We start from the raw sequence: 17949 nt of genomic DNA, 5'->3' as shown, positions 1-17949 counted from the left end.
TAGGACATGATTCCAGTTGTGGAGAAGAGTGAAACTAAATGTTTGTAAGTATAGTGGCATGGATGCAGCTTTTCAGTGATGAAGGAGTTTTTGTATCTTCAAGGAACAAGCCAAAATTCCCCTGTGTCACACTCTCAAAATAACTGGACCTGGCAGGCAGTGCTACAGACTGAGTTGGCAGAGAAAGTAAGTTTACAGCAAGGGCAAGGGTTTAGGCTGACTGTGTCAGTCTCACAGTCAGGTAAGTACAAATGCTTTCCTGCAGCGTCACAGCTCCACTGTTGACATGTTTGACCTCAAGAAAAGACTAATATTTAATTTCTCACAAGTATTTTATATTGAAGACAGCTCAGCCTTCAATGATACTTAATGTCTGAGCAACAGCTGTAGCAGTAGATTAATTTCCCTGCTCTGAGCAGGAGGTTAGACTAGGTGACAGCCTCAGGTCCCACTCAGTCTGCATTACTTGCAGCTACAATAAAACAATTTCAACAGTTGTGGTTCAGGTCAGAGAAAAAAATCAGAGATTTAAACTCTGCTTTGCCTGGTTTCAGGGCAACTTTCTTTTATTACACTCTCATTCAGTATTCTATAAAACTCTTAAGCCAAACACATAACTTCATTTATTTTACTCAAATTCACAAAAGATATTTATAGAACTGTAAATGGCTTCAACACCTTCTCAAAATACAACCTGTCAGAGGCCAATCTGACAGAATGGCTTGCATCCCAATTAACACTCAAGTACAAAGCAGGACAGAGCTCTCCAGCTACTGAACAAAGGTTCCAGAAAGCTTGGATTGGCTTACTGTCACAGACATGGCTCAGGGATCAGTTTTACAGTGACTTGGACTATTTTTACAGTAAGCCACAGACCGTTTAGTAGCTGTCATATCCTGTTCCTGGAGCCTCTTCTAAATCTGAAACAGAAGAAAAGGGAAAGGCAAGAGGGTTGAGCTCAGGTGGGGCAGATGCCACAGGAAAATGGGAGAGATTGGCTGAACGCCCATGTGGCACCCAACCTCTGCTTTTGTTTTCAGTCTCTTAAGAAAATGGGGGAACATATCCAATGTCCACAGTGATCTTGGTATAAAGAGGATGCTTAGTCCTGGAAAGGAGCTTGAACTGTAATGTATTCATTCCATCAGCTTTCCATGTTTTTCTGGTGTTGTGTTGGGAAGGAGGCCTGAGGGAGAAAGAAGACCTGCAGTTAGAAGAAAGAAGGTAACATTGGCAGTTGAAGCTGCAGAAGAAAGAGTCTTCCAGAGGGCAGAAAAGCCCTGAGACAATTCTTCCCATGATACAGACTGAACAGATTAGAGTGAGTTCACACTGAGTATTCCAAACAAGGAGGACAATTCAGACTGGACCCTGATCATAGAGGGAGACCAGTAAGGTGGCAGCTAGAGTCTCCAAAAACCAAGGAGCTGTCAGCAGCTTAGAGAGACCTGGGAGTGCAAGGCAGAAGTTTGCAGCCACGGTGTACATAGGCTGCTGTAGGTAGGTTTTTGACAGGGTTGTTATGGAAACCTGAGTTTTGAGATGATACAGAGGGATCTGCACTGCTGGTATGAGAAGCCTCCACCACACTTGACCCAACACCCTCCTCCAGCTCTTCTATATAAAACAGTCTTTGATAAAGTCTCTCATAGCACCTTTCTCATGTCTTCAAACTAGAATATTGCTTTCCACTATTTTAATGGCACGTTGTAACTCCACACAGACTGAACAGCAAGCTTTTAATATTGGGAACTTGTAATACAGTGCCCCTTCAAACTGAAATCTCCCTCTTTATAACACAGGCAGTATTTTTTTCTTTAAGTTTTACTCCCTATATAATTTCATGTTTAAGTCTATGTGTTAGCTTCCTAGCTGGCATCTGTCCTTCACAATAGGAAGAAAAGGCAGGAAACTAGGATAAACCCTTCAAGTGTGAAGACAGAAGCTGAATGATTCAGTTGAAACTGACTGGGGGCTGCTTTTAAATAGCCTTCCTAAAGCAGAAAAAGCAGCAGTGACATGAGGCATATGCAGCCCGTGCTGGGGAAGGTGACAGCAAGAGCCAAGCTGCCCCAAGGCCCAGAGCAGCCCCCAGCCCCACCAGGTACCTCCTCCAAGGATCTGGGATCTCTGTCTCTTCCTTGTAGTCCATCACTCGGTAGCGGCCAAGGTGAGGGGATGTCCGGACTATTTTCATTCCTGCCAAGTGAATCCTGTAAAACAACATACAAAAGTGTTTGTCTGGGCATAGAGATGCCACTTCCAGGCTTATGGTCAGAGATGATTTTCAGTGCTAATGCAATAAAAACAAAGTGCAGAAGCAGCACAGGGCCACATGATCTTCTCTAGCGGGCTCTAGGCCAGGCTTGGGCTAGAAAGCTCCCAGCTGCAGTGCACTTTGACAGGGCACAAGGGGATTAGAGCAAGCAGGGAATGAACTACACCATACAGAGCATTCAAGAGCAGTTCCCCTGCCTCTGAAAAATGAGCACTATTCCACTTCCTCCTAAGAGTGCAGCTTTTGCTGCCTAGAGGTCCATCACCTAAACTTTAAGGGAAAAGAAAAAGACCCCAAACTTGCAGTTTCTGAAAGGAAGCCAGTCCTGAGTTTCAAAACCAGATTAAGCCTCTGTGTTCTTTGAGAAGTGCCATTCATTCAGATGGCCTGATTAGACTGGTTCATAAAAGATTAGGGATAAATACAGGCACCAGACAAACATATGTAAACTCAGCTGCAGTACAGTTAGATAAGAGAAGAGGAACTGAAGGCTCAGAATTCCAGAACAGAGCTTCTAAGCCCAGCATTCTGGGTGACTTTCAAGCAACTCACAGCCCACTGCTGATAGCACCTATGTTACTTTGCCAATAAAAAGTGGCTTCAACAGTGCTAGCTAAACCTCTACTAGTGCTACCACACCTCTGTTATCACAGGACAGCCCTTAGGCAGAGAAAATTCCTGTGAATGGAAGAATGAATGTTTGCTCAGTTGAGGTTATCTAACTGGCATGTTTGCAGCATTTGACTGCGTTCCATTGGGATCTGATACAGCAGGAATGTTATGAAGCTGAAAGGCTACAGAATTGAAAATATTTGTCAGGCTAGAGTCATCAGATGATTATAACACTTCACTGACAGTGTTATAGTTCCATTATTTCACATGGAGTTTTAGACAGTTTCTTTTTTTCTGAACATAAGCTTATGGCACATTCAACCATAAAGAGACAAAAAAGCAAGAACACTAAACTAGCTTTGCTGTCACAGTTCTTTGCATTGCAAATAAGACTGAAACTGAATTGTTAATACATTCATTTACTGGTAAGAAGAGTCCAAGAGACCTTCCTGTAGTTGAAAATGTTAACACATGAGTGGCTCCAATTAGAATAGTGTTTTCTTCTGGTATTTGCTACAACTTGTACTAGAGAGTACTGCAGTCTGGCAACTATAAGGGCAGCTGGCAGTTTCTTTCATTAACTCTGCTTTTTAATAAGCAATATTCCCCCAAAAAAATCATCTTTGCACAGAATTTTTGAAAGCCAGACACTGAAATGTCAAAAAAAAATTCATTAATTTTTTGGCTACATGGTAAGAAGTGCTTGAGCACCTCCCAAAATCCAGATCCCAGCTGGTCACTGAAGAAGAGCCAGCTCATTCCTAACTTCTGCAGGCTGAGACTTCAGAACGTGAATAAATCATTAACAGGCATTGTCCACAGCCCCCATGTATCTCTGGGCCAAAACATTGCTAATCATTAGTGTAAGTTTTCTCTGAAAACATAGGCTCTAATTCCCTTCCAGAAAGGACTATTTTGGGAGCTATAGAATTCACTTGCCTTCCAGGATTCTCTTCAAAGAAGTGCACTCCTATGCATAACTGGCATGACTCTACCCTGGGTACCAAAAACCAAATTAGATGCCTGAGCTATACTAAGAGCAGCTGAATAGACCCAGCATTGTAGTACTTGATATCAAGATCTATTTTCCTGGCATTCTATTCCTTTCATAAATGCTGACTCTCTAAACAACCATACAACCTTTTAGTTGGCTTTCTCTGAAAGGCAAAGGAGGAATTCTATATTAGAAAATCTGGCTTTCAATTCCCAGATGAATACTGCTTTGAAAAAAACCCTGTAACTTGTCATGTTATGCAAGACAAAAATAACAATGGCTTCCATGGCCAGTTTAGTTTTATAAACTTCCCATGAGCCTGCCTCAGTGCTGGATCATAAAGGTGCACAGTGCAATTCCAAAGCTGAATAAAGAAGCTGCAGCCATGATTCTGTACTTGAAGAATTCACATTAGGCAGAGCACCTGGAACTAAACTCATCTATACAATGCTGCTGCCATGGCAACCAAAGTACAAGAAAAACCATCAACTCTTGCTGTCACTGACTCACACTGGTACACAGGCTGCTCCATCACCCAGCACTGCAGACAAAAGACAGAATTCCTTGTGCTCCTTAATCCCAAGTATCAGTGATTAGGTAACACTTGGAGCAGCCTAAATGCACTCAACTTAAATTCCCAACTGTCTCAGAATTAGTTAAGCACCTTCTTATTCTTCAAGCTTGCAGATTCCTTCCCTCCCTTGGGGCTGTCAACATCAGTGGAGGCACTTGTCAACTACAAGTGGTTATAACCCTTGCACTGAAGGCACAAGGATGTGAAATAACATTCTGCTCCCCAGAAATGAGAAAGCTTCATTTTCCCAGCACATGGTGATTGGATTCATAGGTTCTGACCATTTCCTGACATAAAGCATTCCCAATAGCAACAGCATTTGGGACTATTATGGTACTGCAAGCACACTAAGTAACAATGTCATTGGTTCCTTTCCTAGGGTGCTGTTATGCTTCACTTGCCAGCTTAGATCCACTTCAAGCCTGTCCTGTGCATTGGTACCTTGTAGCAATGTCATCATTTTCACCACCATCGCCCCAGTAGGTGTTGGGAAACCCATTCATCTTCATGTAATGGTCTGGAGTCAGAGCAGACACGCCCCCAAAAAAGGACTTGTATGGCAGACTAAAAGAGAAAACAAACAGGCAAACAAACAGCACCCTCCAAAGAAACCCAACCACCAAAAACCAGAGTTCACTATTGAAGGCTAATGCCTGTCCTCCACAACTAACAGTGTGATCCAAGTCACACATACATTAATTGCAGGCACTCTCATGACAATGCCAAACCCCAAAACAGTAAACCCAGTGTAATTCCCATCATGTTCCATTCCCCTCATTGTTTCCCAACACCTCCCCCCAAAACTGACCAAAGTAAAGCTGGTTTCAAAATTCATATATTGGATCAGTTTCAAGTACTTGTATCCTACCACATCATATTCCACCTGATCCAATATTCCCACTTTATACTTTTTTTCTTAAAGGAAAGTCAAACAGAAACCTGCCAGTCATTTGCCAAGCTGAGCTAACTGTGGAACAGGGAACTACAGGCAAGGAAACATTCAAGATTGCATGCCTGGGTCAAAAATATCCTTTTCTGGGAAGTAACTGCTGCAAAACTAACACACAGAAAACCTCATTAAGGTTGTCTTTCACTGTTCCCACCCATACTTTCTAACAGGAAGTGAAGCAACTGGAATATATCCACAGAAAGCAAATGGAGGCACTTACGTGTACTGAAACTTATCTATGGCACTGGCCATGTGCTTGGGATAATATTCATCACAAATGTACAGGTTATAATCATTCTCAGGCACCAGGTCAATGTCATGCAGGACAAGGCAGTCCCACTCTTCATCCTTCATGGCCTCCCGGACACCAACATTGAGCAGCTTTGCTCGGTTAAATGAACCAGTCCCTACCTGGAAAAGAAAACCTACATTTCTTCACCAAAACAACACAGATGTTGTTAGATAGCTCAGTTAAAATTTGTTTTAGTCAAAAAGCCTTATTCAAATGAATGAATCCATACTAGCTGCAAATTCCACGCTCCCAGCTTTGAAAATGTCACCTACCCTTTTCACAACACTCTTAACAATTGTCAGCTTTGCCATGTCAGGGCCTATGCACTTTCAAGAGATCCATCCATAAGCCAATCCTCAGGTAAACAGTTGTACAGCAACACTTTTGCCCTGACTACTGTTTACTAAAACTTACAAATCAGAATAAGATCTTGGTCAAACAAAAAGCTTCTTTGCCCTCCCAATAAACTATTGGTTTTAACTGATGAATCCAAAACTTGCTCCCTTGCCACTGATCTTTTGCAACACCAGTCCATGTCAGGTACAAAAGGCTGCTTGACCTGCACAGCCTGCCCTGCTAAGCCACATGTTTGTATTTGACATAGACTAAAAATATCCAGCTTCACTCCAGCATTCAGTCTCCACGTTTTGCTCAGTAGTCACACTGAAGCTACAGACAAACCACATGCAAATCTCAGAAAGAGGAAAACAAAAGTTACAACTGCCCTGGGTTACAAAAGGGAAGCGCTACTGCGGAGTGTAACCAAACTCTGTATTCTACTTTCCTCTACATCATTTTTGGACAAGCTCTTAAAGAAGGGTCGTTTGCAGCAGCTGCCCAGTGCACAGCCACCCCTCAGGATACAGCTGGGTGTTACATAAGGAAAAAAGAGGCAGCCCTGTGAGGCAGATTAGTGTTTCTTTCTCTTCACACTCAGCTGTGGTACCTCCCTCAGGTAAAGTAGCAGTCCCGCCCATCCTGAAGGGTCTCTGATAAGGGGCCATCATGAACTGACTGGCACCAGCAGAACACCTGGCAACAACCACCAAGGACTCCAAAAATATTCTGTCCCTCATAGGACTACATCACTCCATTGTGAAACTCCCTGCCCTGGGAGGTACCACCTGAACCTGACCACATATCATCTTGATTTGGGGACTTGGGACATCATCAGTGCTCGCGGGACCCAGAGAAGAAACAGACCTTCCACAGGACCATTGTTTTCAACACTGCAGCCATTACTTAATCAGGCTGTGACCACCATCCTGATCAACAGGGGCACAGGCTGTCACTTAAAGCCAGTGTTTTTGTATTAATGCATTTATTATAATTCTTTCTATTAAGTTGTAATTCCGATCTGAAATCTTTCTCAAGGTGATTGTATGGGAGTTCATTACTCCTGCTGGTTTACTTTCAAACCAGCACAACCACTTAGTGACAAATTTATACCCCCAGGGAAAAAAAAACCCAACAAAACCACAACAGAACCAAATAATAGCAGAAGGATGATCTTGACAAGTGGTACATTATTTCAATCATTAGCAGTCATGGAGGCAGGACAGCTATCTGACCTCCTCTCAGCCCATGCATAAAAGAGTATTTCCACATCAGAAGAGTCACATTTCTTCTTCAGAACCCAGCCCATAAGCAGAGTAGCTGAGCTCCCAGCAGGCACATTGGACTTGGGTTTACCTGCTGGATCAGGTAGATGGTGTAGCTGAGCTGCTGGCGCTGCAGGAAGGGATGGATGTAGTAGAGGAGGTGGCGGAGTTTCTTCTCCTGGTTCCTGTAGGCCACGAGGATGGCGGATTTGTAGCGGGCAAAGCAGTGAGGTGGCTTGTAGTGACCACCAGACTGAACAAAAGGATTTCTTTTAATGATCATCCTTTCACTAGGGAGCGCCTTGAAGGTGATGGTTAATGGACCAACTGTAAGGAGAGACAGAAAAAAGAATCAGCACGAGAAACATCAGTGATCTACCTTTTTCCAAACCTATGAGATCAGCTCCCCATGTTTGCTCCTTCAGACAGCAGCCCCACCAGAGGAGAGTTAACAGCACCCATGCAGACGTGGCTCTGTGATGAATTTCACACACACCACCTGCCAGGCACGCCGAGCCCTGGCACGGCCAGCACGGCCCGCCGGGCTGCGGCACAGCTGCTGCTCCCCGGGACTGCCTGCCTGCCACAGCCCGCTGCTGCTGAGATGAGATCCTTGAGCAAATGGATTCGCTGAAAGAAACAGCGCTGGAAATTATTCAAGATGAACAGACACATCTGCTTTTGCTACCCATTTGGAAAATTTCTCTAAGCCTTGTTCAGAAGAGATTCAAGGACAAAGATGCGCAAGTGGATATTCAGCAGGTCAGGGGAGAAACAGTTTGAAGCCTGGATAAATATAAATGCTTAGAAAATGTCAGTTCTACCTTTAAAAGCATTTCAAGTTCAATTTGATGTTACAATCACATGCCACAATAGCTGAATTTGCTATATTATTTCATTTTATACACTTTGATAAGCAGGCAGTACTTCAAAATCTTGGAGAAGCAGATGACAGACCTGAGAAAGAAGAAAGATGATATATTTTCAGGAACAGGCACAGGATAGCAAAAGAAACTATACATGGTTGTTGTTCTACTCGGCACCTCTTTTTAAAATACAAAATATACTGGATATCTTCAAGAGTTATTGCCTAATTATAAAAAAATCTACATTTTTACATGAATTCTTCCATTCTTCAGATGGAAAAATACTGACAAGTCATAAGTGAAAAAGAATCCATATAAAGTGTCAATACCCATTTTAACACAAACCTCATTGTTACAATATAAATAAACAAATTCTACAATTATCTAAATGCCTGTACTCCTGGGTTGTGAGAAAAGCTTCCAGAAGTAGCAGAAAACTTGTATTTATACACAAATCAGTGTGTCTTAATGGTTTTCTACAACTGTGAACTTTTAAGAAAATAATACACAGATGCAGAAAAAGATTACCATCCAGTGCTTAAATGAACTAGGAAAAAACTTTCACCCAAATCATTATTAGAAGCTGGCAATTCCAAATGACAGTTCTATTCAAAAATTCTTTGCAGGCCATGTTACAAAGGCAAAATGTTTTTTTCACCAAAAGTTTGCAAGGCAAGTTTGAAGCTGGTGGTGTTTCTTTTTTTTTTTTTAATATCTATAAACAAGATTTTCTTTTCTTTCCAAGCTGATAATTAACACTATGGCTGTCCTAAATCAAGTTTTTAGTATCTTCTAAGTGAGACTCCCTCTTAAAACACTGCAATAAATAATTCTCTCAAAAATCTTCTGATAATGAAGCATGAGAGAGAGAAAGCAAATATTTAGGCCTGGTGTTTAGGAGCTTTCATTTGAGTAGGAGAAGGTACAGGTGTGTTTAATGACTAAATAAGCAAGTGAGTCCAGAATATGTTTCTTTCAGCCCATCCTATATTCAAATCTCTGGTACAATTTTAACAAAAACACAAAAAAATTGAGCCTGCCCACACCCACATCCTGTTTAACTGACACAAAAAGAAGCAACATCCCTGCACTTCTTTTGGGGGTTTGGGTTTTTGAGGTTTGCATGGTTCATTGATTTTGGGTTGGTTGCAGGATTTTTAGAACAGTAACAAGGCTTAATGAGTAAATTTGCCATAAAATTCAGTGTCCATTCTGAACCAGGGAACATTTTGCTACTATGAGGGAGCTGGTACACCTCACATTTCTGATGGGCAAATGGCATTTCCTGAAGGTCAGTCTGAAGAGCCACTGATCCCATTTCTCAAGCTGTCAAAAATGTCTGGTCTGAATCCTGCTCTGTGGGTTTTGTTCATTGGTCTCTGTTTGTTTTTAAAAAGAAAGCCTGACTTCTGCTTGTCAGCAAGATTTTGCAATAGCTGACTCTTAAACATCACTTTTCAGTCCTTCTCCAACTACTTAAAATACATGAGAATTTGATTTTCACTGCATTACCCGCAGCAGGAAAGCAGAGTACACTGCCATATATTTGTACCCAAAACAGAAGAGTGGTTCTTCAGAGAATCATTGTGAGGGCTATGAACCTAGGTCACATTTACAGTGAAGATTTCATGAGGGTATTTCCTACCTCTGTGCAGGCAGTTTCCCTTTCCACCCTTAACACTCCCACGTTTCAGTCCAACAATGTTGTCAACCTGTAGTTTATGTTGCTGTTTAGATTAATGGACTCCCTGATTATCAGATCTTTCAACCTAAAGCATCATTAACCACTGATTTGATGACAACTGGAGCTTGCTAAAAAAGTATTTTATTCAAGGATTTAAACTATAGATTATTGCTCTAAATAAAAAATAAGAAAGGGAATTAATCCCTTTTATTCTCCCACAAAGGCAAGGTTTTGTTTTCTGTAAAACAATTGGGACTCTGTATTGCAGAGTAAGATTCTGCAGCAACAATCTTTAAATTCCAGAAAAAAAAAGATTTTAATTTGAATGTAAAGGTATGAGTAGAACAATGTGAATAGCTTCACTCCTGTTCTCTCCTTCCATACCCAAGCATTCCAGGAGTATAACATTTGTATTTTCCAGGTTTTTCAAGATACTGTGTTCTCCTATGCTGCCTGGCTCCAGACCTCAAAAAAATCAGCTCAGAAACTCAATCTGGAATATGCCAAGGGAAGGAAGAAAAAAAAAGAGTGTGACTTACATCCCCAAAACCTCTGGCTGCCCTACACTCCTTGGCTACAAGCTACATTCTGGCTCTCATGTCTCCCTGCCGTCCAACTAACAAAAGGCTAATGCAATCTAATCCAATTAATTCCCAAATGTGAACAGAGCACTTGCAGGCTGGACCAAAGAGGGATAAATAAAACTGCCAAAGCACAGCCTTGGAAAAGGAGGAAAAAACCATCTTACACATACTAGGAAGCACAGGATCCCTGTTGAGGCAGGGTACAGAATCAACACCCTGAAGTGTCCAAGCAATTTTTCCATGGCCAATTTTGTCATGGTTCCAAAGATGTTTCTGTGCCTGTACCATCACACAGAAGGTGTTTAATGAATATGAAACTTCAGTGTACAGTTAGGTCTCACAATTCCCTGTCTGTGTTAGCTGGTGCCAGTGACAGCACACTCCCTGCTTGCTTCACTCCCCAGGCAACACATTGACCTGTGAGGGGACCTATGGACCTTGGCCACATCTCTCCCACCTTACCAAAGGAACTCCAGGACTTCTGAGCTCAGAGTTTGCAGCTGTAACTACCAAGCCCAATGAGAACAACCAGAGCTTACCCAAGAGGAACAGACAGGAACAGCAGCATGGGTGCATGCTGCACTCAGATACTGCAGCACCACACACTACATTAACAGAGTCATATTTCTGTAATTCTACCAGTGCTTGGGGAAAAAAAAAATAAAAAATCAGACCAACAGCTTTCATTTAAGCATCAGTTTCTAATGACAGAATACAAGGCTGTCTCAATGGCACCTGAAAATAAATCTCAGCATTAGCACTGCCACTTCTTTATTTCTCTTTCAATCCAAGAGAAGAAACTCTGGCAGCATTAGAAAACATAGCAGGAGCTACTTAATACAACAGATGGTCCTGCTCATGAAAAGGTTATGACAGATGGGAGTGAAAACTACTATAAGAAGGGCTTGGAAAAAATCCTTCCATAGCATGAGCAAATTATAAACAGCAAACTCACAGACAGAACTTTCAACTATTGAAGTCCTCGAGGACCACACCAACTCATTCAGCATGTACCATGCACAAAGGAAGGTACCCCTTTAAACCAAACCAGAAATAGTACAGTAAACCAAATCTTCTAGCACCAAACTTTTTCTTCGTGAGAGGAAAAGATGAACTGAAGCAAGCTACCTTGCATGCATTGTGAGAAAGTCAGATTTTGAACTTAAAAGCTATTTAGTTATGTTTAACGAAGTATAACCCTGGCATATAAGCACTTCACTTTTTCTAAAAACAGAGGAGGAAGAAACAGGCAATGGGTTATTTGTGTAGAAACTTTAACTTCTGAGGGAACTCAAGCAATTTGTTCACTATATTAGTGAAGACACTGAATACCTGCAATGCTTTTCAAGTTCTTGGTCACAAAACGTTCAGTGGACACCACTAGGTGTTTAGAAGCACCACTAGTCAGCTTAGGCAGGAGTCTAGTTCCTCCAAGGCAGAGATGATTAGCAATTACACTTCAATTCTTACTTCACAGCCCTGGAAGAACCAAGTTGCTGCAGATTCAGGAGACAGGAAACAGACAGATGAGCTGCAAGCTGATTAACATTCAAACAGTTATCAAAATGATCTACTACATATATAAATGGAAAAATTGCTGCACTTCCTAAAAGCCCTGATGCAGAAACCATTTAAGCCATTTGGCATCCTTCCAGGTACTTTAACACACTTTAGAGTGGGCACTGTGACTTATTACTAGCTCTGAGCAGGAGGCTGAGTCCTCAAGAATTGATTTGAAATCTCATTTAATAGAGTTTATGAAATTAATATTAAAAGGCATTGCTCTCTGCAATATAATGCTTCCAAGAAACATCAGTCTCATGAGAGATGATGGCAAAAACTATTCAAGACATTTATAAAGTATTTATCTCAATGCACATGTGCCCATCACATATAAAACAAGGGACAACTCCCTCACAAAACAGCATGCTTCTCAGCTAAGAAAAAAGCAAAACACCCAGAAGAGGCGGGCATGCAGTGATAGAAGCAATAATTTACATCCTATATTTACAGGGAAATACCACTGAGTAAAAGTTAAGCAGTAGCAGAGACCTCATTTTTCTGAAGCTGAATTTGTATCAGTGCTCCAAATTACTTGTATTTCACTTCGACAGTGGTTCATATGCTCAGCTCAGTATTTTCACACAGCAAAGCTTACACAGTTACTTTGCCTCATGGCTGGCTTTTTTTCCTCCCAGACAGCTTGCTGTTTGTTTCTGTCTGTGACTAACATCATGTTTCCATTTTAGCTCTGAAGTACCGCCTGCAGGACCATCCCCTGCTCTCAGCACTCTCAGTGATGGGCAGAGGAGGAGTTCTTAAAAAGACTTCCCAGCTCTAAGAGCACAGGTTAGTGTAATTTTACTCTGTGTCCGCCTCCTCCATACACGTCACTACTTTTACTTATCTGATGGTTTGCAGGCAAACTGCAGAATTGTTTGGTTCTTTCTTTTTGACACTAAAGCTGTCTCATTTGACTCTTTAGGAGAGAGGATTTTCATCAGTAGCGGACACAAACTAGGTGCAGTCACATTTCTGCTGTGTTTTTTCAAATAAAACAATTCAGCCTGAAAAAAAGGAATTGTAGCTCCCCAGAACTGAATGGGCTGCAGTGCACTGAGACCATGACACCAGCACCTGTGCAAAAAGGCTCTGTGCTACCAGGATTTCAGGAGTTGGTAGAGCCATTTCTATGGGAAATGCTGAAACACACACCCAAAGCTATCTTCCTCCCCCTGCAAGCAACAGGGGAAGGAAGAAAACATCTCAAAAGAACAAGCATCATTGCAAAGGTTGCAGCCCGAGCAGGCTCATCCAAAGTGTCCCAGCAGAGCTCTCCAACCTAAGTAAGCAACCTGACACAAGAGCACTGGCTTCCCACAGAGCTTCCACGTGAGCCAAGGTCAACCATTTGCTATTAATGGGCTCCATGTGCAGTGATCAGCTTTCCTAGAACAGCAGTCCAAGGCTAAGGGCTAGGTGTAGACAACATGGCCCCAAACCAGCTCTAAGTGCATGCTGATGGAACTGAATCCATTCATGGCTGGCTGAGTCAAAGGGATTCACTATTGCCTGAGCAGCACCACCACTTTACTGGAAATACACCTGCTTTATACACCTGGTTTGACTTTGTACTGACTTAAAATTTCTCAACTGTTTTAGTACTGCAACAGCTGGATGAATGCTGCTTCTTAGATCAGCTCTGGTTTGGTCCTACTGTGAATACAAATTAACCTGTGACCAGACTTTTAAGTCTAACACATTAGTTTCCAAGCCTAAAGGTGTGTGACAATCATAGACTAGAAGATCACCATGAAGAACAAGGTGCCATCCTCACACATCCTCCAATTAAGCTGATTTCAAGTCAACTTAATCAATTTATATTGAACTACAGATTTGATATAAGGCTTAAGACAAAGAACCAAGCAATTAAAGTCAGAGGTCAATATTATGCAGTTTCTAAATTGTTGGGTCATTTTACACAAGACTGCCAAGAAAAAAAAACCAAAAAAGCATTACTAACTTGATATTATCACCATGCACTGTTTTCACTCTTGCTCTACAATCTTGACATCTGTGTAACCAAACTCTCAATATTGGAAATTTGTAGGCCAGTAAAACACTTTTCCCCGCACAAGCAATAAAACAACACGGGTTGTTAACAGGAGAGAACTTTGGCAGCGTAAGTACACCAGCACACCTGTTTCAAAGTTTGCAGAAGATACAACTTACATTTATGACACCTTCAGGGTTACGAAGGAGGTTCTTTCAAACCACCTTTCCAGGGCTTTTGAAGGTTCATACCTACCCAGAACTGGGGACTGCGCTGAGCAGTAGGGCATGGTGTCCTCACTGGGAGCCCGGGTGAACAAGCTGAGGTTTGTGTACACATCGTGGGGCTTCGAGTAATCCACCACCATCACCTGAGGCGCCTCTACAAACCCGCGGAACACACGCGAAGGTCCGCTTCGGTAGAGGATCAGGATAAATATTGCTTGGAAGACAAACACAAACACCAGGAAACAATGATTTTCCATACGGGAGAGGAACATAGTTTTTAGCCCATGCTCCAGGATCAGGGCGGCGAGGAGCTGAAGTGCCTTCCAGGGGCTGCCGTTCCACGCTCTGGGCTACATCGCTGTGCAGACCGTCTCCTCCTCCTCCTCCCCCTCCTTCTTCTCCTCCAACTTTCTGAGGCGGCAGCGTGCTCCCCTAGCTGGGCTTCATCAGGACGCCGAGAGCCAGACCTCCCCTTCCCGGTGCGAGCTGAGCCAGGCGGGCTGGAGGAAGGGACGAGCCGGCCGAGCCAGAGTCAGCCCGCTCGGAGCCCCGGGGCAACGGCACGGGCTCGCTGTGGCACAGGCGCAGCGCCCGCCCTCCCCTGCCCGCCTTCCGGCGAGACTACAGCTCCCAGAATGCACGGCGGGGCAGGGCGGGCCCCTGGCCGGGCGGTGCTGCCGCTCAGCATGCTGGGAGATGTAGTCATCTTCCCCCTCCGTCAGCTGCCGCCGCTGTGGGCGAGGAGGGAGAAGGATGGGGGTGGCTGCTGAACTGCACCCCGTGTCGTCTCGTCGGTGAAAACCCGACTGCTGTCTCCACTTTAAATTGGCTATTAAACTGGTCAGGGAGAGATGAATGGAAATTTAGACGTTGCAATGGACTGCCCAGGGAGGTGGTGGAGTCTCCGTCCCTGGAGGTGTGTAAGGAAAGACTGGGCGTGGCCCTCAGTGCCATGGGCTGGTTGCCATGGTCATGTTCGGTCATAGGCTGGACACAATAATCTCAGAAGTCTTTTCCAAACTGATTGATTGGGTGATTCTGTGGAATGGATACACCTCAGCCAGTGCCTAAAGGGACCACAGCAGCCTGGCTGCTGTGAGAGGCCTGCCATGGCCATGCCGCCCTGAAAAAATTCAGCTTTTATGCCCCTCTCTTCTCTGGCTGATTTTGAAAACAGATGGGACTTAGATTGTGCTGTCAGTCATTTTTGTGCTCTCATGGGTCTGCTTTTGCTTAAATGCAGGAGAGGAAAAGACATTTTACAGACATTAAATTCCTCCACGGCTTCAAAGAAGAGTTAGCATTGGCCGTTTGTGGTGGGGAGAGGGTTAGAAGGAAATCTGTGAGGGGGAGCAGGCTCCCTGAGATCAGCACCAGGCTCCCTGAGATCACCATCAGGCTCCCGGAGCTCAGCATCCTACTCCAAGGCATGGCCACTGCCCGGCAGCCAGCCCATGAGTGCTGGCCCAAACCAGGCACAGCACTGAGCACTAATCAGACAGACTGCCAGCCTCTTTCCCTGGAGAGATTCTAAAGCTGTCTGGACACAGTCCTGAAGAGCGTGCTCTAGGGGACCATGCTTGAGCGAGAGGGTTGGACCAGATGGTCGCCAGTGGTCCCTTCCAGTCTTACCTGTTCTGTGATTCATGTGCTGCTGTTTGCCTTCCAAATGGGATGGCATGGTAAGAAGATGTTGGGAGAGAGTGATATCACTTTTATGAGGAGCTGGGAGTACTCTTGCTTCAGAGTTGGACTGAGATGCATGAGACACATTTATGGGAAACTTGATCTCAGTCATTCTCCTGTGCAGAACAACCCATTATTCAATTAAAGTGGATTGCTTAAGGCCTGGATGCAAATTGTCATCATTTCACATTTAATTTTAACTTAATTGGGTTTTTAAATAAAAAATGTAGAGAACTTTTCCTCGGGCAAAGTCTTGCTTTACTGAAACCCATGCAATGCTGCTGCCACAAGGTTGCTTTTTTTGTACACCTACATCTACTGTTTACATTCTCCTTGTGCCATTCCCTCTACAGTGACAGCAAACCCACTCTGCTTGCCTTCTCCTCCATAAAACAAAGCAACGCTCGCTGTTCTGCTGATAGCTCCAGCAAGTACAATGCCAAGGACAGGAAAGAATTAATCTCTGCATCAGCTGAGAAACAAAGAAAGGAATCAGATTTTCATGGTATGACCTGGGGCTGCAGCTGGCAATTGTTTCAGGGCCAGTAGTGCTTTATGTTTCTCTTGCAATCGCTCCTTGGGTCACAATAGGAAATCTCAATGTAGGAAGAATTTGGCAAACAAACATGTCTGCATCCCTCTGTCTTGGAGAAGGGAGCAGCTGGACCATTAGAGCTGCCCCACTTCAGTGGCTCTGCAACTTCCTTGCAGTCAGGGCGTAGTTGTAAAAATTGCCACCCTGTGCCAGTTCTTGGGCAGAAGAATGAGGTCAGATGGAAACAGCCTACCCTAATCTGTATTTTCACCTGTGTGTATATTTGGTCTCCAGACTGGAAAACTAAATACAGGCAGATCAGCTGTCTGCAGAGGAACCAGCCTGCACGTGTTTCTCTGTGAGTTCTGGGAACTGAATCTCCAGGTATGTCTCCCTCAGGAGCCTTCCAAACCAAATACAGTTCCTCTCTTTCCCCTTCAACTATCAGCACTGGAATGAGTGGATCATAAACCCAATCACAAGTCTTTTCCTCACCAGAGAGCAAGCAGGCCAGGAAGAGCAAAGTACAGGTCAGAACTTCATGGTGCCAGCAGGTCTGAGCCTTTTCAAGGTCACAGTGCTCCTGTTTTAAACAGAGCTGTGGAAACTAGGGTGTGTTTTGAATTAAAAATGAATTGGATTGCTTAAATGCAAAAAAAAAAATAATGTAACTGTCTCCACTGAAGTGTGGAAGGGAGGTGGGAGGAATTTTAGCAACCTTTGTGCAGAGATTTATTGAGGGCAGTGATGGAGGAAAACAATGTGAAACTGGATCTGTAAGAACCAGGCACTGGGCTGGATTCACAGTCAAAGGTCTGCCTTTCTCATTTTCACACAGCTCCCTGGGAAATTAAGTTGAATGCATAAAAAAAAAAAAAAAACCAACAAAAAACCAAACCTAAACCAAAAAACACCCAAACCAAACCAAACACTATCTTCAACAGAGCTTGAAATTAAGCTTGTGCAAGAGCCTCTGGATTGTCCCAAGGGAGGGAGGCTTTCCCTCCCTCCAAGTGCAGTTTTACTTCCAATCAGGGCTGAACATGATGAGAGACTGAGAGGGGTGCCTCTCTCTGTTTAATGAGATTCATTCTTGCTTGCTCTTTTTCTCTCCATTTCTCCTCTGTGCCCTGTCCTCTGGGGGCTGCACTAGATCCCTACTGAAAGTGCAGCAAAGTGGCTTTGGGAAGCTTTGCCTTGAAGATGCAGGGCCCGAGGAGGGAAGGAGCAGCTGGTGTAGCAGAGTGGTTGACACCAGGCTGGGTGCTCATACAGTGCTGGTCAATGTGCATTATTCAGTGCCCTCTCAGTCCCCAGGGTTTCCATTAAGGCAAGAGGAAGGTAGCATTAATCCTTCTACAGCTGGATGCTTTCAGCCAAGCAGAGCTGTCCCTCATTTTTGGGGAGTGACCATGACACTGTGCCTCCTAGTGAGGTGCATGTTTCAAGTACCTTGGCTTGTAAACTTCCCATTGTTCTTCTAGCAACATTTTTGTGAATGTGATTTTTTTTTA

At 43.6% G+C, this 17949-nt stretch overlaps 1 protein-coding gene across 2 annotated transcripts; it reads right to left on the bottom strand.

Moving 5' to 3' along the window:
• Positions 1–598: 598 nt before the first annotated feature.
• LOC102070771 (beta-1,4-galactosyltransferase 3) lies at positions 599–14843 on the bottom strand. Of its 2 annotated transcripts, XM_074534758.1 has the most exons (7): positions 14243–14843; positions 7392–7627; positions 5628–5818; positions 4900–5022; positions 2109–2213; positions 1023–1186; positions 599–920 (listed from the first exon to the last, which is right to left on the bottom strand). In XM_074534758.1, the coding sequence occupies exons 1-6, from the start codon at positions 14484–14486 to the stop codon at positions 1045–1047; spliced, it is 1041 nt and encodes a 346-aa protein (XP_074390859.1). In that variant the 5' UTR covers positions 14487–14843; the 3' UTR covers positions 599–920; positions 1023–1044. The 2 variants fall into 2 exon arrangements, with proteins under 2 accessions (XP_074390859.1, XP_005486181.2); XM_005486124.4 differs by having other exon boundaries at positions 599–1186.
• Positions 14844–17949: the final 3106 nt, after the last annotated feature.

The sequence above is a fragment of the Zonotrichia albicollis genome, chromosome 2 (genome assembly GCF_047830755.1).
Source record: "Zonotrichia albicollis isolate bZonAlb1 chromosome 2, bZonAlb1.hap1, whole genome shotgun sequence".
Taxonomy (NCBI): Eukaryota; Metazoa; Chordata; class Aves; order Passeriformes; family Passerellidae; genus Zonotrichia; species Zonotrichia albicollis.
Note: the sequence above shows the minus strand (reverse complement) of the source record. Positions and strands in the feature narration are given on the sequence as shown.

Coding starts and splice junctions, on each gene's coding strand:
- LOC102070771 (XM_005486124.4), bottom strand. CDS start 14,486: ATGTTCCTCTCCCGTATGGAAAATCATTGTTTCCTGGTGTTTGTGTTT. Junction 7,628..14,242: donor AGCGCAGTCCCCAGTTCTGG/GTAGGTATGAAC, acceptor CTCTCCTTACAG/TTGGTCCATTAACCATCACC. Junction 1,187..2,108: donor ATCCCAGATCCTTGGAGGAG/GTACCTGGTGGG, acceptor TTTCTCCCTCAG/GCCTCCTTCCCAACACAACA.